Raw genomic sequence first — 26,961 nt, forward strand, 5'->3', positions numbered from 1 at the left:
TTTGTGTATCTAAACTGTCTTTCAATATTTTTTGCAGGGTTGGTTGGGTATTCATGAAGTTCTTCAGCTGTTCTTTGTCATGAAAGTATCGTATTTCACCATCAATTTTGAATGATAGTTTTGCAGGATACATCAGTCTAGGTTGGAAATCATTTTGCTTTAGGATCTGGAGTACTTCACTCCATGCTCTTCTTGACTTTATTGTTTGTGCTGAGAAGTCTGCTGTGATTCTGATAGGTTTTCCTTTATAAGTTTTGATCTGTCTTTTCTCTCTGACAGCTTTTAATAATCTATTCTTGTGTTGGATTTCTGGGATGGTGATTATTATATGTCTGGGTGTAGTTTTATTTTGGTTATGACTATTTGGAGTTCTATATGCTTCACTGATCCTGATGTCGGTTTCTGATCTCATGCTTGGGAAATTTTCAGCTATTACTTCTCTAAATATCCTTTTGACATCCTTTATGTTGTCTCCTTCTTTTTCATTAATCCCTCATTCTTATGTTATTTTTTTCATCATCTTGCAGTTGTTGAATTGTTGTTTCCTGATTCCTTGTTATTTTTAAAAGATCTTTCCTTTCCTGTTCACTAGCTGCAATCCTGTCTTCAAGGTCTGAAATTCTATCTTCACTTTCATTGAGGCGGTTTTTACAACTTTCAGTGGAGTTTATTTCCTGTATGTCTCGGTGCATCTGCATTATGTATTCTGTTTGTTTCTTATATTGCTCATCTAGGGATTCTATCTTTTTGTTTAGTTCCTCCAATTTTTTAACTGTGTTTTCTTTAGATACATTCAAAATCTCTTTCATTTCTTTTATCATTTCTTCTTTTACCTGGGAGATTATTTCGAGTTTGAATTCCTTTAAAGCTTCCTGGGGTTGCTTGTTAATTTCAGTAGCTATTATGCCTGATATTTGAGGTGAATGGCATATATTTTCTTCTATATACATTGCTCCTAGGGCTTCTTGAGATGGGCTGGAGGTTTGAGGTTGTAATTTGGTCTTTCGTTTTGTCATTTTCCTATATTTCTGTGTTTCAAGTGTTATTTGAAAGCTTCCTCAGGGTCTGTTGGAAATCCCTTTCTATGTTCGCAGCTCCTGAGACTCTGGCACTCAGTTACCCCAAGCCACTGGGCCTGTAGAACCAATGGCCCTCTTCTGCCTGTTTAGAACTCCGTAGTTCCAGATAAGCTGGGTTTCAGGGACACTGTGCGCCCACCTGCTTGTTGGAAGCTCCTCAGTTCTCCAAGCGCAGCCAGAATGGGGAGGCGGTGTAGACTGGTATAACCTTTATGGAGGTCAGTCTGGAGATTTCTCAAAAAGCTGGGGTTGGAAGTCCCATTTATTCCAGCTATTCCACTTCTAGGCATATTCCCAGAAGAACTGAAAGCATCATACCACAGTGATATATGTGCACCTATGTTTATAGCAGCACAATTTGTAATCGCCAGATCTTGGAAACAACCCAAGTGTCCATCAACTGAGGAATGGATAAAAAAGCTGTGGTATTTCTATACAATGGAGTACTACTCAGCTATAACGAAGGATCACATTGAGATATTTATCAATAAATGGGCGCAGCTTAAGACCATACTCATAAGTGAAATAAATCAATTTCGCATGTGTGAATACCGAATAGTTTCCCTAATGTAAGTAATGATTCAAATATATAAAAGTATGTGGTAATCATGATTCCCCATTATGAGGCCTTGAAGCCTTATAAAGTTTTCACTTATTAATTGGAAAGGCTTTATTCTGGGCTTCTTGATATGGAAATATTTGAAGCTATAGTATATGAAGTTATATTCAAATATTTCAAGGAAGAAGATAGACACTATGGTAACTACTACTAAATCGGGTTATTGGTGGTGAAGCACTAGGTTGCTGAAACAGTCATGCTTTGACCTGTATTGTTATACAGGTTATATATGTTATATATATATGTTATATATGTCCTCTTTTATCTCAATCTCTCCCTTATTCACTAAAAAAAATTATTTAGTTATTTTTTATGGTTTTTTTTTTTATTTAAGGGGAAAAATTTAAAAAATTAGCAGGAGATATTATAGTAACTTTTCTGATTTCCTATTAACTTGTTTTGAAGTCCTGTAATACTCCCACTATCTTGTTTTGACTGATTAGACTCTGTTCCATTCTGTATGATAGTATTAAGTTTGGGAGTATAGGCAACTACTTTGAAGGCAATAAGATTCACTAAGATGCCCATTCTGGTTTGACTATTATCTCCTTTGGAAGTCCTGTAATGTTTACAATGTTTAAGTTTTATTGGTCTTGTTCTCTACTGTTTTGTTCAACTTTATAATACCTAGTGAGATAGACAATTCTTTTTAAGGAAACAAGAGACATTATGGTAACCATTGTTGATAACCTTGTACTCTGTTCTTACATCATGTACTATGTCTATGCTTGGTTTTGACTGACAGCTTTGTTTCACCATATTTGACTTTATTCTCTTCCAAAAAAAAGTAGTAAGAACTAAGGAGTAATAAAACCCAAAATGTGTAAATTTTGTTGTAAAAAAGAGAGGGAAAAAAGTGCTCTAAAGGATACAACTGCAAGTGTGTTTAGGGGTGTTAAATAGCTGACCATATTAATGTTTTTGGTTGGATCATTGAACACAACTGTCTGCAGTCTCTCTGTCTGAATGTTCACTTTGTATGCTTTGATACTGTGACTTGAGCAACTATCTCTAAGACGATAATGTGTAATCTATTAACTGGTGATTTCTTACTGTTTTTTTTTTTTTTTGTAGTTCTGTATTACTTGTACCCTTGCACTGCTTTGTTTTGTTTTATTTTTTCTTTTTTTCCTTTTAAATAAAATTTAAAAAAAAGATTAGAATGTGATAGGCATTTTAAAAGAGTTACACGGAGAACTTCCAGGAATTAACAACGTCAGAAAGATTAAATATGAACAATAAACCAGAACATGTTATAAAAATGTAAGTCAGGTTCTATCTGAATTCTCCCAAGAAGTAACAAACATGACTGCTGAATGTGTATCGCCTTCATCTGATGACTGTAGCTGACCAATAGTGGTATCATCTTGGTTCATGAAAACTAAGGAATAGCACTTAGCGAGGCTGTTCAGAGACACTGATGTCCGGCTGAAGTTATAATTTAGTCAAAATTTCTGTCTTGCTCTTCTCTCCATCTCTGCTCTATGTTTTTATTAGCTGGTGGCTTCCCGAAGGAGCACAAGAATGGGACCTCAGAGATGTGCCCCAGACACGGCGGTACCCCCAGTCCCTGCATTCAAACTAATCATGGACCAGCGAGTCTTCCAAAACAGAGTTCTGTGGCACATCTCAGCTCACCTTGACTCTACACAATTTGCCTATGAGGTAAAGCAGATGCTAATTAATCACTATTCTTAATTAGAAGGAGAGCATGTGCAGAGCTCTGGAGCAGTCACAGGGGTGTAACCAGGTCTCAGGGCCAGGGTGCCCTGGAGGTGCCCCGTTCACAGCCTAATGCTTCCTCCACAGGTCTACAGCCACCTCCAGCTCCTTCAGGAGACAAATCAGGCTGAGAAACTACTGGCCCGGCTTGCAGCTGACATGGTCTTTCAGGAGAGGAAGCCTGAAGGTAATCTATGTGTGTTTTTAAACGCATTACATCTTATTATTCCTTGGAGAAACTCCCAGTGCTCCACATCCATCACTGCTTTTGGCCTCATAGTATTTTTTACTATACACTGAATAGAGTTCATCTTTCTTTCTTTAAATTACAAATCTGTGCCAGAAGCAGCCAGACCTCAGGCCCATCATTCTGAACACAGAAGCCATCCTTCCATAGCTATGGAATGAAAACACTCAAAGCTTTAAGCATTTCTAAAGAAAAGTAGTTCCGCACTGACACACATTTCCAGAGTGAGTGATACTGCTGCCTCCAAACAAATCACTGCCTAAACACTACGTATGGACAGAAGGCAGGGGCAGCGCACGGGGAAGGGCCCAAGACAGCTGATGCACAGGCCGAGCCACACACCCTGCGGGGCGGGAGGAAGAGTGGATTAGCCCCAGCAGAGAAGCACATGGGCACCAGCGAAGGTGAACTCAATGAGCCGCTGGCACCCCTCAGAAGAGCGTGTGACCAGGGTGAGAATAAGGCACGTCTATGTGGATAGAGGACTGGGCTTGCCGGCTTCTTAGGCCGGAAGACTGGACAACAATCTGTGTAATATAAAGCTTTTCCTGCTTCAGTGAAAAAGAAGAACGTACGCTGCAGTATGTGGATTTCAAAGAAATCAGACCAAATTTACAACTGTTTTTTAGAAACAGATAACAGGAGACCTTCATTTTAAAGTTCTCTTCATCTTTGTGATTTTTAGCCTACATGCATTATTGATTAGTGTACTGAGGAACAGCAAAACGTGACTCCTAAACATCAGAAACATCGCTAGTCATAGGGAAGTATTTTTTGTGGCACTGAGTTCTGTAGGCTTGAGGCTTGCTCAGGTGTTTGGGGGGACCCACGTCAACACAGTGTTTTCCTTGATTCACTTTTCCCTTCTCCCCTTGTCCCCGTCCCAGTGTGTACCTCGAGAGCTACGGGCTTGTTCCTGCTGAAAACCCGCTCCTCTTCCTTCCATTAGTTCATCAGCTCCTGGCCGTGTTTACTTGTAACTTCCCTGCAAGCCTCACTGCCCATTCCCCTCCACACTCCACTTTTCTGGGGCCTTGCTGGTGACCGTGCTTCTCTAGAATATGATCTAGGGCTTTCCGTGTTTCTACACAAACTCAGAATCTAACACTGAGTCTGAAGCAAAAGGTGTGCGGATGGGGTAACACATGCCTTGTGGTGTAATAATTAATTACATACTCTCCTGTGCAGCAGTTCTCCTGGGAATTTATCCAAGAAATGTCAGATATGCAACATGTTATATACACATTTTTTTCATATATGAAAATTGTTAATGGAAGCATTACTTATAATGGTAAAAGACCATAAAAATAAAAAACCAAAAAAGCTATCAGCAGAGGGCTTGCTGAAATATGCCATGGAACATTTCACAGAATGAAATATTAAATCATAAAAACTGAATGGTGGTACTTCATGAATCTGTACAACACAGTTTCCAAAATCTAATAAAGAGCTAGAAACTCAAAACACAGAACAATAAGCATAGTGAATTAACATTTGTGCAAGTGAAGAAAACACATGCGTGCACGCACACACACACTGTCACACACACACACACACAGACCCTTGCATCACCGTCTCTCTTCCTCTGTTTCCAGCATGGTGCCTCTCACATCTGCTCCACTTCTCCACATCCTGCTCGGCACCAGGGGCCAGGACCCTGCAGTTCACATTCCCAGCCTCCTTGCCAGCAGGAGACACTAGCGGGGATCAGAGGCAGGAGGGAGGAAAGGAGCTCCTCCCTCCGGCTCCGAATGGGAAGCAGTGGCCCCGTGTGTGGTGACAACGAGACTGGGCAATGCCAGGCACCAGGAGCGTCCTCTGGGGCCCTGGCCTGCTTGGCGTGGATCTTCTTGGCAGATGTAAATCCAACTCAATAGCATTTCCAACAGCATAGCTGCGGGGTTAGCTTGGAGGCTACAAGCTTTTCTGTGTTCCTAAATCATTTCAGATTTTTAAATCTTGAGCCAACATTCAAAAAATTTTAATGGCATCAAAGGATGAAAGCAGCTCCTGTGTGAACCATGTGTTCTAACCTCTGCTTAGGCTTGCTCCCAGGCAAAGTCCCTAAGAGGTCACCTCATGACACAACCTAGGGTCCTACTCATTTTTCTGACACTTCCCATGTACAGGTGAATCTATCTATGCACCAAGCTCAATATAAAAAGTAAACAAATTTGAAGCAAAACCTTTTGCATCTCAGTTTGACAACTGAAACCAATGGAAGTTTAATGGGAAGAAAAATCCAACCATACCTTGAAGTAAACCACATAAAACTGGGCAGCTTCCTGAGGTACCTGCTATTCTCCCCCGAGGCACCTATGATTTAAAATTAAGTTGACTGAAGGTCCTTCAGTCGAATAGCCAAGTGGCAAGTACTCAGCCATCACACATGAGCAGTGGTGAGCTTGTTAGCAGAGGTTAGACTTCCCCGCCATAATCACAGGAAGTCACTGGACAGTGTGGCTCTGCTTCAGAAGGGAGGGAGTGGCCCTTTTAGAAAAAACTCTTTTGATAGGAAGATTCCTTGCTGGATCCTTCCTTTATTTGCTTCTGATTTTGGTTTCATTCTTTGACCCAGAAAGACAGACCCCTAGAAATGGGAAGAACGAACAGGAACGTACAAAGGAAGCAAACACTCAATATTCGGCATGATGAGACCATAGGAGATTGCCAATGATACCGCAGGAAGCAGGCTGGGACATCTGAGAAGATTCAGAAGAGGAGGGGACAGGAAAGGCTGCAAGGTATCAAAGAGGAAGAATGCAAATGGCACCCGCAGAAAGACAGTTAGGGAGAACTCCTCCTAGAAAGAGTCAACAGGCAGGGGCAGCTGTGTCTAGCCAACATGCAAAGTAATGCTGTCACCCAGATTGTGCTTAAATCTCCTCGGCTGCCCCCAGCCCTTCTGTAATAACCTGCACACAGGAGCACTGTGTTCTTAAGAGCTCTGAAGCCATGAAGGAAACAAACCTTCAGCCACAGACCAGAGGAACCAGAGTGAGACTGGAAGAGTCAGCAGGGCAGCAGTTACCGAACAGCGCCCCGGGCACCCTGAAGCAGGCTCATAGATGCTGGAGAAGCCTCAAGATGCACTGCAGTCCTTGAGCCCAGCACCAGAGCCCTTGGATAAAAATGCTAACACCAAAAGGCAGGAAGGAAGGCTGTGGGCCACCCAAGCGACATGTGTGCACACAAGAGGATGCTTACACGTGGTACTCTGAAAGAAGGCACTGCACAAAATAGGAAAGTGCTGGCCAGCAAGCTTTTTAAAATAACCTTCTGGGGCACATACTCCATACCAGGCACTGTTCCAAGCAATTATGTGCACAAAGTCGTTCAAAGCTCAGCACAATTCTACATGCAAGGCTACACAGCCTCCAAAAGAAAGCTGGAGAAGCTGGCTAGGAAATAATAACTATGTCTTCTTTCTTCAGGTGGGTGAAAGAGAGACAGAGTGGAACTTTGGAGTCTACAGTGTTCAATAATAGCATCCCTAATAAAATCTCAAGAAGCTAACCATTCTGTGTTTTTAGGTTTCCATTCTAAGCTAACTGTTGGTTAATAATATAGTATAAACCATGTAAAATTTTTAAGAATTAGACTGTGTCACAGTCTAAATTTTTAATTTTAGTTATTACGGACATTGAGCCTCACTCTGAGGTATAAATACCATGCAGAACTTCAGGAATAAGCAAGAATTATCTTTCTATATTAAAATAATATAATCAGAAAATAGCTTCTAATGAATCTAAAGTAATAAAAACTGGTATAGAATTGGAAAGACTTCTTAACATTCAGTTAGTAGCTGTTGAAAATTAAAGGATAATAAAGATAAAGCAGAAGGATTACATTGAGAATATTTCTAAAGACTAGTCAATCTTCCTCATTATGAGCAAGAAAATGAAACCATACAAACTATACTCATGGTTAAGTAGTGGCTGAAAACCTATCATGTATCAGAGTTAACACTGAACTAATTAGCACAGCCTAGTTAGAGAAGCGCCTTGTCCACTGTTTCATTTTTAATTAGGAAAGGAAAAATGAGCTGGGTTAACAAACATTATGCCTTCCTCTCATCTGACCACCAAAAAGCTTCCAATGGCCCAGGTCCACTGATACCTCCAGTGCTTTCTTTGCACAAGTTAGCCTTGACACCTGTCCACGCTAGTGAGAGGAATGGCCAACACCCTCAATCCTGATTCCGAAGGGCTCGTTAACATCACGGTCACCCCTAACCTTGCTGATCAAAATGGGAAGACATATGCTACTTTGCCTTGGACCAGAGTAAGAACATTGAACATCTGAATAACCGGAACCACCACAATCATTTCCTTTTTATCACAATAAGGCAAATGAGTCCGCCTCGTTGTTTTATTTCCTTTTGTAACAGTTCTCGAGGAGCTTGAATCTGGGGCTAGGACAGGGAAGATTCAGGTTAACGGTCCAGAATGGCTAAGCGAGGAGAGAGGTCGTCCTACTACCAGCAGCCTTCAGTGCTCCACGTGCTCCAAGTAGAGTCAGAAAAAAGAGCAGCCCTGGAGTGTACAGAATTTAATCCACGACATTCTGCTTCTGTACTGTCCACAGTTAGGGAACAACATCACACAGGCACCAGCGAGCAGACCTAACGCTGTTATCTTTTTACCTTAGAATGTTTAAAAGCTCTTTCTTAGGAGAACATAAAGCACAAACTTCCCTACATCGGACGTAAAGGGCTTTGTACACGATTCAGCGGAAGGCATTTGAGCTTGAAGGAAGAGTGGCTGCTAGGGAACTTGGGTGAAGGGGAGAGGGTTCAGGCCCACAGACCACACTGGAATGTAGCCCAGAGGACAGCGGACAGGCGACCGCAGCAGGCGGGCCCAGAAACTTGGAAGGCATAGCGGGAGCCAGCCGCTGAGACGATGAGGACAGCAATGGCCCCCTGCGAACACACTTCCAGGCTCCCCGGTTCACATTCAAATAACTTAAGAGAATATATTTTCTGTTACTTTTATTTTTAAAGAACTATAAAATAATGTATGTATTTTTAAGCATATGCAAAACCCTGCAATTAAGAATAATATCCCCTGGTCCCTTTAATTAACTAACATCCATACTCTGAATAACAACTCTTCTAGTAGGTACATTCCTTCAGAGCTTTACTGTGCTTTACATTCATGAATTCATACTACCCACAAAATACACAGGGTCGCCTCATATTCCAGGGTCCCCATATAAATGGGATACTTTAGCCTCCTTTACCACTGGTCAGTGTTTCGCCATCCAGCTATGGAAGGCCGAATAGATCTGATTCTCTTATGTTATGGAACACTTACAAGATTCATTTAGCTACCCCTATATTGGTTATTTAGGCATTAAGAATGTATTTTCACAGGGTCAGGGTTTGACTAACTAGAAAGGGAGGAATAGCTTGGAGAGTTGCACATATTCATCTCCAAAACGCAGGAACATTCTACCTACCTGATGACAACAGTTTGTTTTCAATTTAACTGATTTCTCTTGTAAAACTGAGCCAGACTCATAATTCAGAGCAATCAGCTTTGTATTCCAAATGCAGCCAGAGAAAATAAAATCAGAGTAAATACTCGAATCTGTTCTGAAATTCTAATTCCATTTCTACTAAACTGCCCTAGAATTTGTTTCTATCCATTTTCCAATGAGCTCAGAGATTTGGACTATAGAATTGAGTTATCTGCTTAGTTCACATAACCCATTTGAGCCCAAATATCTGAGCTTACTTAAATAAGTTACAACATTTTCCTTTTTGAATGATGTTTAGTAACTGCTGCACTGATATAATGTTGGAGAGAAAACACAGTCTAGGAAAGCCCTGAGGATCCACCAAGCTGAGCCAATTCAAAGTGGTCCAAGGTACAAAAAAAGAGATCTGAAAAGCCTTCCATCAAGTACCTGCCTGCATTAGAATAAAAAGTTTACCCTCCAGGGTGGGCCTTAGCTTCCACCGTTGTGGGAGTTGGCTGTGGTTAAGAACACAAATACAGAAGACGTGTTGTCACTTCCCCTGCAATATCAGGCAGGTGATGGCCCATGCACTGCTGATCAATGATTTCAAGAAGCTTGGCAAACCCAGCTTCTATTCTGATTTAAATAAATTTTCATTATACTGCCTCTACTCCTGATTTTTGAGAAGTCTGCACCGAACCTCTAAAATTACTAACCTCTAATTTGCCCTGCTGATTCATGCTGGCTGATGGGGTCTAGGGTTGTGTGTTTCTTTCCTATATGTTTGTTTGTGAGGTGAATGAGTTTCAAGGGAGATGCTTCAGGCAGCCTTGCAGGCCATGCCTGGGGGACCTCTGGACAGTGAGACACCAAGCAGTGCCGCCCAGCAGTCACAGGAGCATGGGCCACAGGAAGAGTTGCATGTGCCATCTCAAATGTGCTAATATCATACCACAAAGTGAGTAAAACTCACTTTAACAATACATTTTTTATCCAGTGTGCCCAAATATTGATGTGATAATAATGTGATGGAAATTGTAAATGTACTGAAATTTTATATTCTTTGTTCAGAATAGGCCTTCGAAATATAACACACACTCCACAGAGGCAGCACTACCCTCTGAATCATTACATTTCAAGAGCTCCAAGGTGTTCGGCGCTGTCAGCTACCACATTGCACAGCCCAGCACCGGGGGCCAGGGGCTGGGAGTGCACACAGACGTAGGCTGAACTCCAGGCGCACAACTCACTACACTGTGCAAGCACTGCGAGTCTGCACATAAGCTCTCTGAGCACTGTCATCCCGATTTAGTGATAAACAGCAAAATGTGACCGGCTTCACAAATCGCTTAAAAGAATTAAAGCTAAGATATGCAGTGTATCTTGGCATCCGATGCATCTGCCACAGAACACAGCTCAACACACTCAATACCCTTAGCATTGTAACGTGGACTGAAGAAAAAATACCATTGTAGGAAAGCTCAAATTCAAAGTTTAACAAAGTGAAAAGAGAAAGAGAAACAAGAACTTGAAAAAAGCTTATCAAAATGTTTCCTATAATGATCAACTATTATCCATGTAAACAAAAATAAATAAAAATCACAAAATTGAATAATGTCAAAATAAGATAATGTTAGAAATGGTGACATGGTGGATTTTTGTTTTTAAAGAAAATTAGCTTTCTTGATTATTCTTGCCATGCTTAGACTATTTTCTGTTTAAAAGGGGAATAAATGGCTGCAAAGCTGACTAGAAGGTTGTTGAAAGGCACAGAAATAACGCTCCAGGATACTAAAAATATGATCACCTATGACTGACTATATTTTGCATACTGATAACAGCATTCACTACATAATATATAACAATCAATTTTTCAAACAAGTCTTACAGTATAATTTCATTCATTTATATAAGATATCAAAATGCAATGCAGAAAATACATAAAACATACCTCTGATAAAAATGTTTGGGCCGATTTCTGAGCTCCTACATGGAGCAGATATTCATATACATAGAGTGCTAACCTGAAAAATGAATAAAACATTTATTGAGAAGAGGAATATTTAAAATTCATCCTAATAATAATGCACATCTTTCTATAGAAAAATATTACATACAATAACAGTGACAGGAAATAAATCCTTCCCACACCTTTTCAATGGAAATCTATATATTCATAGCCAGAATGAACTTAAACTAATTAAAATAGGACAGAAATAAAAAGATAAATGTGTCTGTTGGAAAGAAGCATCTGAATACAGACTTCGCTCCTGAGACATCTCTCGTCAGAACACCATTCCCACAGGAGCGCAGGAGCAAGGTTGTCATCCCAGCATCCTGGGAGGCCAAGCCAGGAAGACTGAGCTTAACCCCACCCTAGACAATTCAGCGACCTGGCAAGACCCATCTCAAAATAAACACAGAAAGTGCTTGGTGCAAAGGTCCCTGGGTTCAATCCTCAGTATCGCACTGACCCCAAAAGAATCTCCTGGTTTTTATTACACTTAACGTAACCAACAATTTATGACCAAACATTAAAAATCTCCAAATCCTAGAATAAGGCAAAAATTGTTAGTAAAATAAATGAATGAGATTATTGGAATTTTCTAACAACTTTATGTCCTTTGATCTTTTTTACTAAATGTTAATGTAAACTCTAGCAATCTGTAGAACCACAGGCCAAAACTTGCACTGAGTATCTATTTTAAGACTTACTTAGCAGTCTCTCATTCTCCAGTTTCCACTGTCAAATCAGTTAATATTTTAGCTTTCAGGCATTTAATTCACAGCATTATGTAAACTTTAAAAACTGAAAATTCATAGAAAGCATGCGGGCACTTAGAGTTGAACAGTTAATATAAAATTGCATATAAATTTAATACTCAAGTACAGGCTATTTACTGGGTGGCACACATGCTACTCTCATTATCTGGTGGATTCAGAATTTTTAAGCCACGTCACGTGGCTCAATTTCACTTGAGCTGTTAAAATATTATTCACAAACCCAAATTAGTCTGAGGCAGTATTTTTAATGATATCTTGGCCCGGTGCCCGGCGAGCTCACACAGTTTGGTTTCTGCTACATTGTGTTTACCAACACTGAACCAGGTTTACAGTAAACAATGCGACGGAACAATAACCACAGATCTGCACGGCCGCATTGCTTTCCTTGCCAAGCCAACTCCTGATTGTCAAAGACGGGTGACATCAGCAGCCGTGGGGACACACTTGGTATTCACGGAAACACGCTACGCATCTGTCACACATAGACGACTGTGTGCGCTCTGGCTCTGTCCATCAGGTTTGCTCGAATTCCACAACTGCAGATGCTGTGCTGGGAGTGACTTTGTAGTCCCTGAGCACCCTGAGAGAGGAGGCATCTGTCACGACGGCTCATACGTGGGGAGTGTGTTATGGACAATGAGCACGTGTGCGCAGTTCTGAAACATCTCCCAGGCTACGCAAACACACACCACTGCCAGAGCGGTGGCTCTCAGCTCTTGGCCCTTTCTTAGCACAATCTTTTTAACACAGAGTCCCCAGGGAAGTGTGGCTCGCCCCCGAAGATGGCAGAAGGGACCGAGATTAGAAAGTATCTATGTTTACACAAACATTCCGGCACATTCTTCAAACACACATCCCACACAGCCTGCCTCTCCTCTGGCCGCTCCTAACCCTGTCACACAGCTACTTTGGCAAGATCTTCCCAGAGAGATCCTGATGTCTCCAAGTTGCCTGGCAATGTCTCTGCCTTACTGAGGAGACACAGCCTCAGGAGCTGCCCTGTCACTAGTAAAACCCCGGGGCTGCAGCGGAAACCTGGGCACAGGAGGCGAGACCATGGCAGAGCCCGGAGCAGCTCAGATCACCACTCAGTTTTGTGTCCTCGGTGGACCCATTCTTAAAGTCTAGCCAGTTACTTCTTTATAAGCTGATAGTCTCTTCTTTGTAATATGACGGTGCTAATATATTTCTTTGATTTTTTCCTTAACAAAATAATAAAGGGCTATTTAATTTTAGTTAAAATTTAAAGAAATAATCCCATTTTTTGTTCTCTGAGTATCTAGACAGGGATTCCAAAAACCTGCCACCACCCTACCCCGACGTGTCCCACCCTCCTGCTTTGGAATCCTTGCACAGCAGCTCACTGTAATCAGCAGGTGACAGAGCAGGACAGGGCTGAGAAAACTCATCAGTGATGCCACTTCATCCATGTGTCCATGCTGCAGAGAGGGCACACGACCAGTGCGAGGCTAAACAGCAAACTCACTCCACCATGGTTACTCCGGAATACACAGCCAGCAAATCCCCAGCGTGCAGGGGATTTTCCACACCTATCCCTCTAGTTTCGTCTCCTGTCACAAGTTCCAATCCAGCTTCTCCCAGTTACTGAGGGTTCCATCAAGCAGTTTCCCTCTGAAAGTGGCTATGTTCAGAGTGAAATTTGGACCTTCTGTCAGTTTTCACTGTAACTGTGTTCACCAGGAACAAGACACAGTTTACCCAAGTCCCAGGTTCCTCATTGGTCAGATGGGAGGAGAGTACTTTCCCTGCATTACTGGAAGGGTGAGAGAGCTCAGAAGGTAGGGGACAGCTGGTATTATGATTTCTCTCACTCACATCCAGCAGCCCATTACCTCGCCAGGCACTGGATTCTAACACACAGCTTCTCCCACATCAACATTCCTCTCTGCCCCACGGTTGCTCCTGAGAAGCCCATACAACAATAGGAGGAACTCATGCTCTTCCCTGGAAATAAGACTGTCCTGAAAGTTTCAGGATAAAAGCCCTGCAACAAAAGATACTGTTGAATACAAATAAGGCTCAGGAAAGTGGGGCGTGGTGCTGTCCATCCACACAGGTGATTTGCAGCATGTTCCTTCTCTAGTGACATGAGATCACCAAACATAAGAAGGCAATGATTTTCTTTAGATGCAATTTCTCCTGAGCAGGAAAATTTAAAGATAAATCTTAAATTTACTAATATTTGAACTACATGCTTTTGAATTAATGTTCCTTTTTATGTTTTATGATCTTTAAAAATTTTAAGTACTTTTGGTGAAGTACAGAGTACAGAGTGGTTACTTAACTAAGTAGCTCATAATATGATCTACATACTTTGAAAGGATTAACAAATGTGTTGATTGTGAAAACCAGATTCAGTCTTTTATTATTATTATTATATTAATGATTCATGGATCATATATTTTCATTTCATTCTAATTTTAAATACGTTATCAGTGACCAAGTTATCAAAATCATAGCCAACAATTCTACATAGTGAATCAAAGCCAAAATACAAAATAACTCATACAGTACAATACCTTCTTTATTCCCTGGTCACTCTTTGCCATCTCAGTTTTAAAGTTAAGAGCAAAAATCAAAGTTAAATTGGGAGGACCAGAGAATAACTATGTCTGAGCTCACCTGAGGCCACCCTTGGAACAGACACTGTGTGTGACCTTTATGGACAACACCCCTAGCTGCTGACACACACTCACACTGCTCGGGGACAGGCTGGACAATCAACAGTGACAAATCCTGTCTATCTCCAGTGGTAAAGTTAAACCTCCTTCAACCAGGCTTTATAGATTTGAAATTTAGTAATTTAAATCCAAATCTAGTAATTTTCAAAAAGTAGTAACTTGTGTGTGACAGCTCTATACCTTAACCTTTTATTAAAAAAAATCAAAGGGGGGGGGGTCCCTCTTAACTTTTTACTTTACAAAGAATTCTAACAAAAGTGAAGGTTTTTAAAGATACACAACTAAAAGAGAATTAATGATACACAGAAATGAATATACAAAAATGTGAACTGGCTCCCTCACCCTCTTGGAATCAAGTAAAATTAAAAAGTAGTAATAGACTGAGAAAATGGGGTACGTAGTTACCTGTAATAGGATAACAAAAGGCTAATACATACGCTTAATATATATAAAAGCATGGATAAAACAGCCCACCACCATGTGAAGACCTTAATTTTTAAATAGTGAGCAAAGTAGGAAAGTGAGAAGTCAAACACCAACGGCTATAAACAGCCCCAAGGAAAAACGCTCAGACACAGCCATAAAAAAAGTGTTTCAAACCTTCTGTGCAGTGCACCTAACACTGTAAAACATTCGCATCTCCCTCTCTGCAAGGGTAAGTAAAACCCGCGAGTGCAAATGGCGCAGCTTTTCAGGGAAAGGACAGGGCAAGGAGAAAAGGTCAGCCGGCAGATGAAGGACGCAGGGAGAAGAGCTACACACAGGGCCTCCGAGTCTTCTCTGTGCAAGCTCCGGCCTAGGATTACCTGAGTTAAAACCGTGTTTTACTGCAGGACGCTTTCCTTGGGGACCGGAGGTTTGGGATAAGGGGATAACTTTTTATGGTGTAACTTTTCTTTCATTTGATTGCTTCCCTTGAGCTTATATTGTTTGCAAAAACAGATATGCAAATTTTAAAAATTAAATGGATCTTTTATATTCTTTGACTCAGCAAGTTTTATTCCGCAATCAAGAAGTGCAATTTATTTATAAAGACGCTGGCGGGGAAACCACAGCGATGGGACACGGCCACCTGAAGATCTGGTGAGAGGGGCGGGATTTGCACGTGTGCTGGGAAAAATATTTTTGAAAACTGATCAAGTGAAGAAATGCTCTCTTTAAAATTTAAAAGTGCCCAGCCAGGAACAACCTGTACAGAAGAGTGGAAGGAGACAGGAGCAACCGTGCTGGAAGACACATCAGAGTAAGAAGGGCAGGTGAAGCTGACCATTGGTGATGCCTCTGGACACGGTGCGGCCCGCCCAGTGCAGGACCGAGCACCTCTCCTCTGCCTCGGCCGGGACAGCTCCTGGGTCAGCACTACCTTCCCGAAGGCAGGGTGAAGCTGGCGCCACCCGCACTGACCGAAGACCTCTGGATCCGGCCACACAGGAGTATCAATCCTAATGTATTCTTTCTGTAAAGCTTTTCCTCCTTAGGCCTTTGACTTAGCTTTTGGTCGTTTTTTTTCTTTAAATGAGAATAGCGTTTAGATATTTTTTACCATTTTGGACAACAGAATGGCAACTTTGTTCTTTAACAGAAAATGTCGCCTTTCTTTTTGGTACTGACATGATGGGGTGACAGATGTGAGCTCTTGGAAGGGCTGCCTCGAGTTGCTATGTGTGCTGCCTCGTGTGTGGCATCACCTGTGTGAGGTCACAGCAATTCTCACCACAGCACGCCATGCATTACCACTGGCGACCCTCAGCAGGCTGTAGGACAGCCCTGCAGACCTGCTTCTCCTGACAGCTGTCCCCTTCTGCTCCCCACTCCCAAGTCTGGCACAAGTCTCTGCCTAGTTTATTTCACTTAACACAGTGTCTTCTAGGCTGTCAGGAAGACAGGCTTTCCTTTGTTTTTTAGGATGAAGGGCATTACACACGTGCATGCACACACATGTGTGTATCACTTTCACTTAGTACTTAGGTTGACTCTGAATGCTGGCTAGTGTGAGTGAAGCCACGGTTTTTTTTTTTTTTTAACTTTTAAGTTCTTGAGGAACTTTCATACTATTTTCCATAACAGTTGTACTAATATACATCCCCACTATTAGTGCACAAGGGTGTGCTTTTCCTCCAGCCATTTATTCTCTTTCTCTTCTCTCTCTCTCTCTCTCTCTCTCTCTCTCTCTCTGTCTCTTTTGAGACAGGTTCTCGCTATACAGTTCAGGCTGGCCTTGAACTCACTTAGTAGTTTAGGCTCAGCTTAAATTCACAGCAAACCTCCTGCCTCAGCCTCCTGAGTGCTGAGATTACAGGTGTGCACCACCATGCCTGGCTTTCACTGTAATTTTAATGTGCATTTCCCTAATTATTACTGATCATACACCTGCTAGTCACTTATATGTGTTCTTCTGAGAAGTGCCTGTCCAAGTTCTCTGCTCACTTTTAAATTATATTATTTTTTTATTCTGCAATTGGGTCCCTTAAATGTTTTTAATATTAACTCCTTAGCAGATGTTTGGCTTTCATATATTTGCTGCCATTCCACAGGTTCCTTCTTCCCTCTGTGGACTGTTTTCTCTGCTGTGCAACACCTTTTTATTTGAGGTAATCACATTTGTCTAGTTTTGCTTTGGTTGCTTATGCTTTTGGTGCTAGATTCATGAAATCACTGCTAAAAATCAAAGTCATGAAGATTTTTTCTGTTTTTCTCTAACAGTTCTACAGTTTCAGGTCTTGGAACTGTCATCAGTACTTTGACTTGACTTTCGTATTTGAGGTAAGATGAGGGCCTAATCTCATCTTCTGTGTGTGGATAGCCAGTTTACACAGCACCATTAACCCAAGAGAATGCCACTTCCCCACTGTATGTTCTTGGCTCTTTATTAACAACCAATTGACAGCAAATGTATAAAATTTAATTTCTTGTCCATCTATTCTGTTCCATGGATCTGTGTGTATTTATGTGATTTATGCCATGGCATTCTGGTTTTTATAGCTTTATAGTAGCTTTGAATTAAGACACTATTGAATTAAGACAATTTTGTTCTTTTTGTTCAAAACTGCTTGGACTATTCAGGGTCATTTGTGGTTGGATACAAACTTTAGGATTTTTTTCTATTTCAGTAAAATAACTCATTGGAGTTTTGATAGAGTTTGCACTGAATCTTTAGATTGCTTTGGGTAATATGGACATTTTAGCAATACTAGATTTTCCAATTTGCCTTGTGAACTTTAAAATTAGAAATATCATTGTCATATCACCAAATAAAGTGATTTCTTTTTCTTGAGGAGGTATTGAACTCAGGACCTCATGCTTGCCAGGCAGGCACTGTGCTGCTGAGCTACATCCCTGGCCCCAATTACTTCAAATTTATCTTGTAAAAACTGCAAATTCTGATAAAGAGCTGAATTGTTTCCATTCACTTGAACGAAATGTGTCACAGTGCATGTTTGTCATTAGGCATTATCTAACAGCATGAGACAGGTTAGCTTTCACCTAAGTAGGCAAAAGACACTGACACTTAAGTGTATAATGGTGGTAAATTTTATTTTATTTACTTATTTGCTTTTGGTACTGGGAATCAAACTCATGACTTTAGCCTTGCCAGGCAGGCACCGTGCCGCTGAGCTATATCTCAGGCCCGTGGCAAATTTTAAACTATCTTTGGAAATGAGTGACTTTACAGCTGGAAAAGATGTTAGTTCATCAATTCTTTCTATAATCTAGTTATCTTAATTAAACATAATTTCTTCCTCTGAATAAAATTGTAGAACATAAGTGACTATGAGTGAGATATAAAAATAGAAGCTTTCTATGACAGTATAGTTAATTTGCAAACCGATTTACCACACACAAATTTATTTATTTATCATACATAAATAAGACAAATATTATCTGTAGTTCAGAACCAATTTGTCTCTCTCTATATATATACACATACATACACACACACACCAATAATATATATATGTATATATAATTCTAAAACAAATCATTATTTCACAAAAGTTGGCTAATAAAAATGACCTAATTTTTTAAAAGTTGGATTCATGAGGACTTTTCATCTTTTGGATTCATCAGGAGTTCTTTCACGTTATGCATGCTAGTTATAATAACATATAAAACTCACACAATGTTTTAAGAAGATATGCCACAACGCAGGTTGCTTGCAGATACCTTTAGTTACGCCTCCAGGTGTCCCTGTGAGAAACACAGTGATGCACTATGCAAACATGCTGCCAGCAGGATGCCTACAAAAAGAAAGGTCCGCCTCCCTACAAACAGCCATCGCTGGCAACCTGACGGTGATAGCTTACATCTGCTTTTCCCTTAGTCTGTCTGTTACCTATTACAGCCCAGGCCTCCTGCAAGCTTCCCAGTACGTAGTGCTGAAACCTTAAGAGCAGCAGTCGTTTGACATGGGAAAACTGCAGTGCTGATGAAGGATTTTGTTTGTAGTTTTCTATCTTCTTCATTTAGAAAGGGAAAAGAAAATGATTCCAACAAACACACAGCCTACTCGTTAATGAATCCCTATTTGTAATTTTTAAATTATTTTGCTTAATTTACTATGAATACGAAGGTAGAGAATAGGCAGGGTGGAATGCCTACAGAAAACAGCTGTTCCCAATTTCTCTTGAAATTAAGGATCATAATCACTTCAGCTGTCTTTTCATCTCTGTATCTCCAACACCTAAACTAGCAGGACCCAATAAATAAGTTTAAATGGATGAATGACTCCTTCAGGCCAGGTCTGAGGTGCTTGCAGGATCCTTTGGCTTCCTCTGTTCGGGCATTAGTTAAGAGCTCCTCTCAGACACCTGCTTCAACACAGGATCCTCTCAGAATTTAAGACTTAGCCTCTCAGTAAAATGCTGAACTGCTCACAACTCCGAAGTCAGCAAACCAGCTCCTTCACACTCATTCCTAATGCCTATGTAATTGTATGTGGTAGGTTTAGGTGCTCTATTTATTTTTAATAAAAGGTTCCCAAGAGGCACAAACTCCCTCTCTCTCTCTCTTTTTTTTGTGTGTGAAAAGGAAACACAACAAGCTTAGGAAATAAGTTTTAAAGGGATGACAGTGAGATACAGGCGGAGAATTTTGGAAGAAAGTTCTCGCTCTTATTTTCAGCGCTGATAAGCAGTAAATATCCAAATTGTGTCCACTTCCTATCCTTTGATTTTACATCCCAACCAGTGACCAGAGAAGCCTCAGCTATAGAGAATTTAAAATAGAAGCAAAATAAAAGACAGATGATAGGAGGTGGGGAGACCTTTCTCAAATGGAAACAGATCAAGCCATGGAGGAGGGGAGGCAGGAAGGGACGGGACGGGGATGGAAGGGAACAAACTTGTGATGTGTACTAACATGCACAGGTCCTCATGGGGATAAATGTTACTTGCTGCAAATGTACATCAATTAAGATAAAAACAAGTGCATAAAATTTAAAAATTTCTGAAAAGATCTTAAGTGTCGCTCAGACACATGCTACAGATAGAAAAGGGATCTCTCGTATCCCTGAGCCACTGCAGAGTCCAAGTGTTGGCGGGCGACGCACATCAGTAACCGAGTGCAACTCCTCGGTGATAAATGCCAACAGTCAGCTGGCTGAGTCTCCAGGAGCACTGGCAGCCTCTGAGCAGCCACTCAAGGGACCCGAGAGCTGCGATTAGCAGTGAAAGGAGATCAGCCTGATCAAATGTTAACGGCGTTTACAGCCTGGTGCTAAGGAGGCGTGAAAAATTAGAAATCTCTTTCTAACACAGTCTTTTTAAAGTTCCTCATCATTAACGGGCTAAGGGACAGATTAAAGGTGTCAAGAACTCTGTCTATGGAACCACTCAATAATGTCAATACTCAGCCTTTATTTTAATCGTACTTACAACTTGTCTCTTTATAAAGATGCACATAAATTATATATATACAGATATTGAAGATAATAAATTAAGCATTAGCAATGTTCTAGAGCAAGAGTAACTGCATCCACTAATACAGACATGCATGTCAACCAAAGATTTCACTGGGCAGCTGGGCCTGAAAAGGCTGATGGTCACTGACATCATAGACACCTGGTGTTGAGGGTAAGGGCTGCAAGTCCAATGCTTCTGCCTGCCCAGGAACAGAAAGACTTGCCTTGAGCAGAAATGCAAGTTCGAAACTAAAATGTTTACCATCAACGTGTAAAACTGAAAACAAAAAGATATAAAAATGGGAATTAAAGAACTAATTAAATCAATGGCTTGCATAAATACAGTTACTCACAGAATTCAGTAAAATTTTTCATCCAACCTTTGAGCTGAAGTGTACACACTGGAATTACTATCCTGGGTGCACTCAACAATCATGTTTACTCAGGCCAAACTGAACATTATATTCAGGCTCCACTTCCCATGGAACCCGATACACTCAGATGAGTCAGCTGGCCTTCTGTGCCACCCTCATGTCTGTGCACTCCAACACTGCTGGGGCCGGCATGCTGGGTACCAGTCCTGGAAGACTTCTGTGCTCTGTTTCAGTGTTACAACATCACAATTAGTGGTCCCCAGACTTGTACTAATGCCATAGAGGTGGGTTTGGACTTCTGTTTTGGCTGTCTACAACTAGGAAAGTGGATATAAACATATAAAACAGACTATTTTAAACCATTGGCAGTGGAGGTGCAGGCTTAGGGAACTTGAGCAAAGAGGAACAAGCTAGGTTGGGCTCCGTCATTTTCCTAGCTTTGGGCACAACCAGAAGACACAGAACACAGAAGAGCAGTGTCTTGAGTCGGAATCAACTAATTTTGGACAAGTTTTAGGCAGCTGGAATTTGAGGGGCAGAGTAACCCAAAGGAGTAAACCTATACAAAACAGAAAACCGCAGGCAATCAGCACAGGGTCCTTTTGTCCACATGTGGGGTAAAACTCCACAGAAACAGGCAAAGAACCTCTGCCGCACTGCTGGGGGAGCCACTTTGGACTGGGTAAAAAGATCTGCCAGAACCACGATGGACAATTTGGCAACCCGGATTAAGCTGTTAACAACATGCAAGCGTAGCCTAATTATCGTGGTTGAAAAGTAGCTTTAAATGAAGATAAGGAGCCCCTTCGCATGCCCAGGAAAAAGGTGAGAGTAGGTATAAAGTCAAAGACTACGATGACTTATAGGTACATGAAAGTCTGGCCTCCAGACTGAACTGCATTAACTACAAAGCACGGTAGGAAGCACCAGGAAAAGCCACAGAGTGAGCAAAACTGCTGCTATCAGTTTACATTACTATTTCTTCTGTGCCTGTTCGTATTCTTCTGGCAGGTTACATCTTTAACTGAAATGGGGTGGATGGTAAAGCATCCTGGAATAATGACTTTGCGAAGGAAGCTTGCAGTCATCTTTGAAGCCAGTGAGATGCACATAACTTTCCCACTGAGCAGGTAATATTACGACAGGTGATGAACTACCTTCCTCAATTGCAAAGAAGGGGCAGAACCTGCGTGGTGCTGGGAGGACCTGGTGGATGTCAAGATTTAACTAAAATCGAAGAAATTTCCTACAGGCTAAATACAAGCCAATAAATATGATGCATTCATTTAGCATTACCCCACAGAACCAGACTAGATACAGAAGTTATGCTACAGTTTAAAAAATGAAAAAGAAATGTTCTTCAAATAAAGTTTCACTTGTCAGCTTTATAACTATGAAAATTTTTTCGTGTATTCTGAGTAGCCAAGGTACAATGATTAGCCAAATAGTCTTCAATAGTTTAAAAATGATTGATTATGCTATGAAATTTTATTCAGCCTAGTCACCTTAAACCAAAGCAAATTTTCACAAGGAAAAAAAGAAATTAAATATAGTGGCAAGATTTCATTTTTCTTCTGAAATGAATCAGGTTAAATTTATATATTTTTATACTATTTATATAATATTTATAAATTTGTATTTTATATTCCAATTCATAAACAATGGATTTACTTCATACTATTCAACTTTTATTATTTTAACAAGTTGTACTAGTGAAAAGTTGTTGCTCCTATTTTATGGTATAATAACACTTCTATCACAAAAACAAATAAAGCACAATAGTTTATCAAAATCAAATGATATTGAGCCTTTTAAAAGTAAACATTGGGATATATACTTGAAATTAGTATCTTTATAGAACATCTTGTTAAATTTTATATTTATACTTATTTAAGGTTTTCACCTTTTGTACAGAGACAGAAAGAATTACTTTGCAAATTATTTCTCAAAGGTATAGTTTTGAAAACCCAAAATGATTTTAAGAGCCTTGAAACTTTAAAACATATATATATATATATTGTACTAACAATAATTATATATATGTGTGTGTGTGTGTGTGTGTGTGTGTGTATACAATTCTACCTGTAGAGTTTATAAAGGATTTTTATCAGTTATGGAGAGCAAAAAGAGTGAGAGAAGGTAATCACCTGTACGTCACAATTTATGAAAGTTATTATGTTATGGTATCATGTTTACATATACAAATATGCCACATAATGAAAGTGCACAGAATAAAGCATTACAAAGTTATTACAGCAAACGCGGACCAAGCTGTGCAGGCCAGAATGCTGAGCACGCCCATCACCAGCACCTGTGGAAGATGGCCTGCCACCTGTGAAACTGCCCGCAGCCTCGCCACACCATCCAGCTCTCTGCTCCCGGCACTGACCCAAATAACTGAAAACTAACATCCACGCAAAAGCCTACTGGGACCTTACTTGGAATTCTTCTTGACTGTAGCGCTCTTATTTTTCCTTCTCCTTCCCATTAGTTCTCCTCTGTAACGTTTGCGCACCCCATTTTGGCATTTAGCTCTCCTGGCTTCCTTTCCCACTCACTGTGCACTCTCTGCTCCCTACCCCTTCGTTCCTGTCTGTTCCCACTCTGTCCATGCATCCAGCCACACCCCCGTGCGTGTCCGGCTCTGGCACAGCGTTGAGTGGGTGCCCTACTTCGTCATCGCCCACTTTCAGTACCCGCATTAACACGCACCACGAAGGGAATACAGCTGGCCCCTGCATTCCCTAAAGGGATTCTGAAAGAGCTTTTCGCATGGCAAATCCCAGCAGTGCCACAGCCCATATTTGTTAGGCAGAGCAGGAAACAGAATCTTCAGAAGAAAACACCTGCGAACCAGGTCCAGAACTGTGATACCACAGGAGGATGTGGTCAGGTGTTCAAAGCAAAACCCCAACCGAAGAAAAACATAGGCTTTTCAGAGGCTATAAATCTGTAGCCACTGCTTTTAAAAACCATTATTTGGAGATATGTTTTAAAGCTCCAAATAAAATAATCAGAATCACAGGGGTTCTTACCGCAGGCCTCAGGCCATTTCCCAGCCCGGCTCTGATACCTCCAGAGCATGCCCTGGAGGCAGCGTGTGCTTCCTTTACTCAGCAGCTCCTAGCATCGGCTGTGTGTAGCTGATTTCCTTTATAGAGCACCATTAACTTAGGGTGCACGTACAAAGAGCTGGTGGCAGTCTAGCCAAGTAGCATGTCTTCACCTCAGGAAAGAACCAATTAGCATAAAGGCGATTCTAATCATCTACCTTACAAACAAAAGTCATTTCCAAACATCCTAAAGGTGACAAACACACACTTACGCTAGTCACTGTCAGCAGTTAGTAAGGTTCTAGCACTGTTCTGGGTCTCAGACAAAACAAAATCATGACACAAAACCTGCCAGCAAGTAATTTTCATATTTGACAATGGGCCAAGACATATAATTAAAAATAACAGCAACGATGAATGTTGCAGCCAATGAACATGCAGCCAGCAAAACATCAAAATTTCAAATAAGGACTACAGTAAGAGTCTCGATAAAATGAGTTTCCCTGGCAGGAGATAATATCTAATTCAGTCATGAAGGGAAACCAGATAAGTAAGGAAAACAGGATTTTCTAAAAGGGGTAAGGGCAGGAAAGGATTATCTACTGTATATGCAATAATGATAGCCGAACTAAAATGCTCTGTGTAACCCGAAGTAATCAATGGTTTGATATAATATTCTACTATTGATACATATTTCTTGCATCAGTATAATAGATTTTACTCTGATTATATTATTGCTACAGCAGAGAAATAATAGCAATTTATACAGTGCTTTATAGCTTATAAAATGCTTTGACATATGAAAGTAAATCATCAGTAGTAGCTGAAAGTAATGTTTCATTAACAATTTTTACATAGTTCTCTTTTAATTATTTTAAATTTACATTAGAAGAAACCCTACTGTATGCATTTGTAAGTGACAGATGTTCATCTAAGTAGCATTAAGTTACTATGAAGAGTTCTGGAATACAGTCATTTATTTAGCAGCCAAAAATGTAAGTCAAAACCCCACATTTTTTTAAAACACTAGAAAGTAAAAACTATTTTTCAAATAGAGATGAAATGATTCAGATTCTTCAGTGATTTTTATATGTAAAATGAATTTTCTAACTGTCTCCATATAAGAAATCAAAATAATAAATGAAAGGTAAAGCAGATAAGGGGAGAAAAACAGGATCAATGCAACATGAGCTTCTACTGAATTAACTTCCTGATACACAGTTTCCAGCCAACTGAACTAACATTTCACAGGGTGGGCGCTTACACCAATGAGAAGAGAGTGAACCACAGGCCTTGACTTCTCCAAGTTAAGATGGAAATAATCAGACCAACTCCTTGATTTGAGAAAAATAATCACAACAAAATAACAAATTTGAAAATAAAGCCAAATGATAACATATATATTTACATTCCTGAATTAACATCCAAGAAGAATAAGACTGTGAGACTGCCTAATCCAGCAAGATGAACTTAAAAATAAACATAAAATCTTGTGCTTGGTGAAGCCTACACAAAATGCCAAATAGGAGTTAATGACAAATTATAGGGAAAAGCAGGCTTTGGCTGATTGCAGGTTTAACATAAATTAATAGAGTACTTGATTGCTTTGCTGAAAATCTTCTTAAATACATTAATAGACTACAAACACTAGAAAAGAAGAACTTGACTGAGAAAGATGAGGAATAAGAAAGACACAAGTCACAAGCAGTGACTGTCAGTGAGACACAGCCTGAGAACAAAAGCTCAAATATTTAGTAATAAATTCAGTTATTAGAGGACTGATCACTTTTTACATGTCTAAAGAATGCAGAACTAAATAAATAGGTTAAAGTGCTAAGAAGGCAAATTTTAACTCAAAATAACCAATAACATTTTTTGTAAATGTTACAGCTATTTAAAAATGTTGTGAGTTGGGAAATAAACCACTTGGAGATTGAGAAATGTGCCTGTCCCATCACTGAAAGAGTAGAGACAGAACTAGAAGACAGGATAATGCGGGAGCTTGATCTGTATACTCAGCAGAAGTTCGGACAAGAATACCTCCTCTGAGACTGTGTCACTCTCCCATCACCAAATGCGTACTGAGGCCCCAGAGAAGTGCAAGCAAAGGGAACAGGAATCATGAGAGGACGTTCCATTTTAAACTTCCCTTTCCCTCCTTTTTTGGGAACGCATACCCTTCCTGATGGGTTGAACCCTTCCTGATCGGTTGAGTAAGTAAAGGAGTTGAGGTCAGAATTTTTTGTGCTTGAAATTTAGGCCCCTGGGCTGGGGATTTAGCTCAGCGGCATAAGCGCCTGCCTTGCAAGCAGGCAGTCATGAGTTTGATCCCTGGTACTGATAAAAAAAAAAAAAAAAAAAAAAAAAAATGAAATTTAGGCCCCTATACCTAGAAAAATTCTGCAAGACATCCTGAATCAGTATTTTCCCTAAGTTATCCAGGAAATACTGCTTTGTGACCAAGTGACCAAACAAGCAGCAGCAAAGACACAGGCAGCTGCCAGTGTGACCCCTGCCCCCTGCAGTGCCCCTCAGATGCTGAAGGGAAGCTCTGCACCCCATCTTCTCCATGTACCCTAAGTCTGTGCAGGAGCCCGTGGTCCACTGTGGACCTGGGCCCCGTGCTCGCCAAAATACCACGCAGCACAGAGAAAGCGTGTAGCTGATGACACAGCAAACACCTGGCCTAACAAAGATTACTCTGCGGAGTCCAGGTCTGTGGACTCAGTAGCCAGCAGAGCTGCGGCCAAGAAACACTGAGGACATCACTGTAAAACACCCACCTAAAATAGCACACCTTTTCTAAACACATTTTCTCCTTCCAAATTCCCCAATATTAGCTTTGCAGATAGCAAAGAATTTCTACATCCTATTTAATTGAATCTTTTTAACCTGTTCCACTCTATAATTTTTTTACAATTATAGTTGAAGTTGAAACAGTTGAAGGGATAAATTACACTAATACTAAGTGACAATTACAAAGCCATCTAAACAGACATTGCGCTGTAACAGGTTC

The 26,961-nt window shown here is 40.6% G+C and overlaps 1 protein-coding gene across 5 annotated transcripts in view; it reads right to left on the reverse strand.

Annotated features, from left to right (window-relative positions):
- The window catches only part of Ssbp2 (single stranded DNA binding protein 2), a 250,693-nt gene that overhangs the window by 159,749 nt on the left and 63,983 nt on the right, over positions 1–26,961 (reverse strand). For 4 of the 5 annotated variants that reach the window (XM_063245283.1, XM_063245282.1, XM_063245280.1 and 1 more), the window contains exon 2: positions 11,085–11,157. The exons of the other annotated variant lie outside the window; for it this stretch is intronic. In XM_063245283.1, coding sequence (XP_063101353.1) covers positions 11,085–11,157 — 73 coding nt within the window. The remainder of the gene's footprint in view (positions 1–11,084; positions 11,158–26,961) is intronic. 5 annotated transcript variants of the gene reach the window in all.

Source organism: Cavia porcellus, unplaced genomic scaffold, assembly GCF_034190915.1.
Source record: "Cavia porcellus strain 051 isolate PalLab524CR breed Dunkin Hartley unplaced genomic scaffold, mCavPor4.1 scaffold_2, whole genome shotgun sequence".
Classification (NCBI taxonomy): Eukaryota; Metazoa; Chordata; class Mammalia; order Rodentia; family Caviidae; genus Cavia; species Cavia porcellus.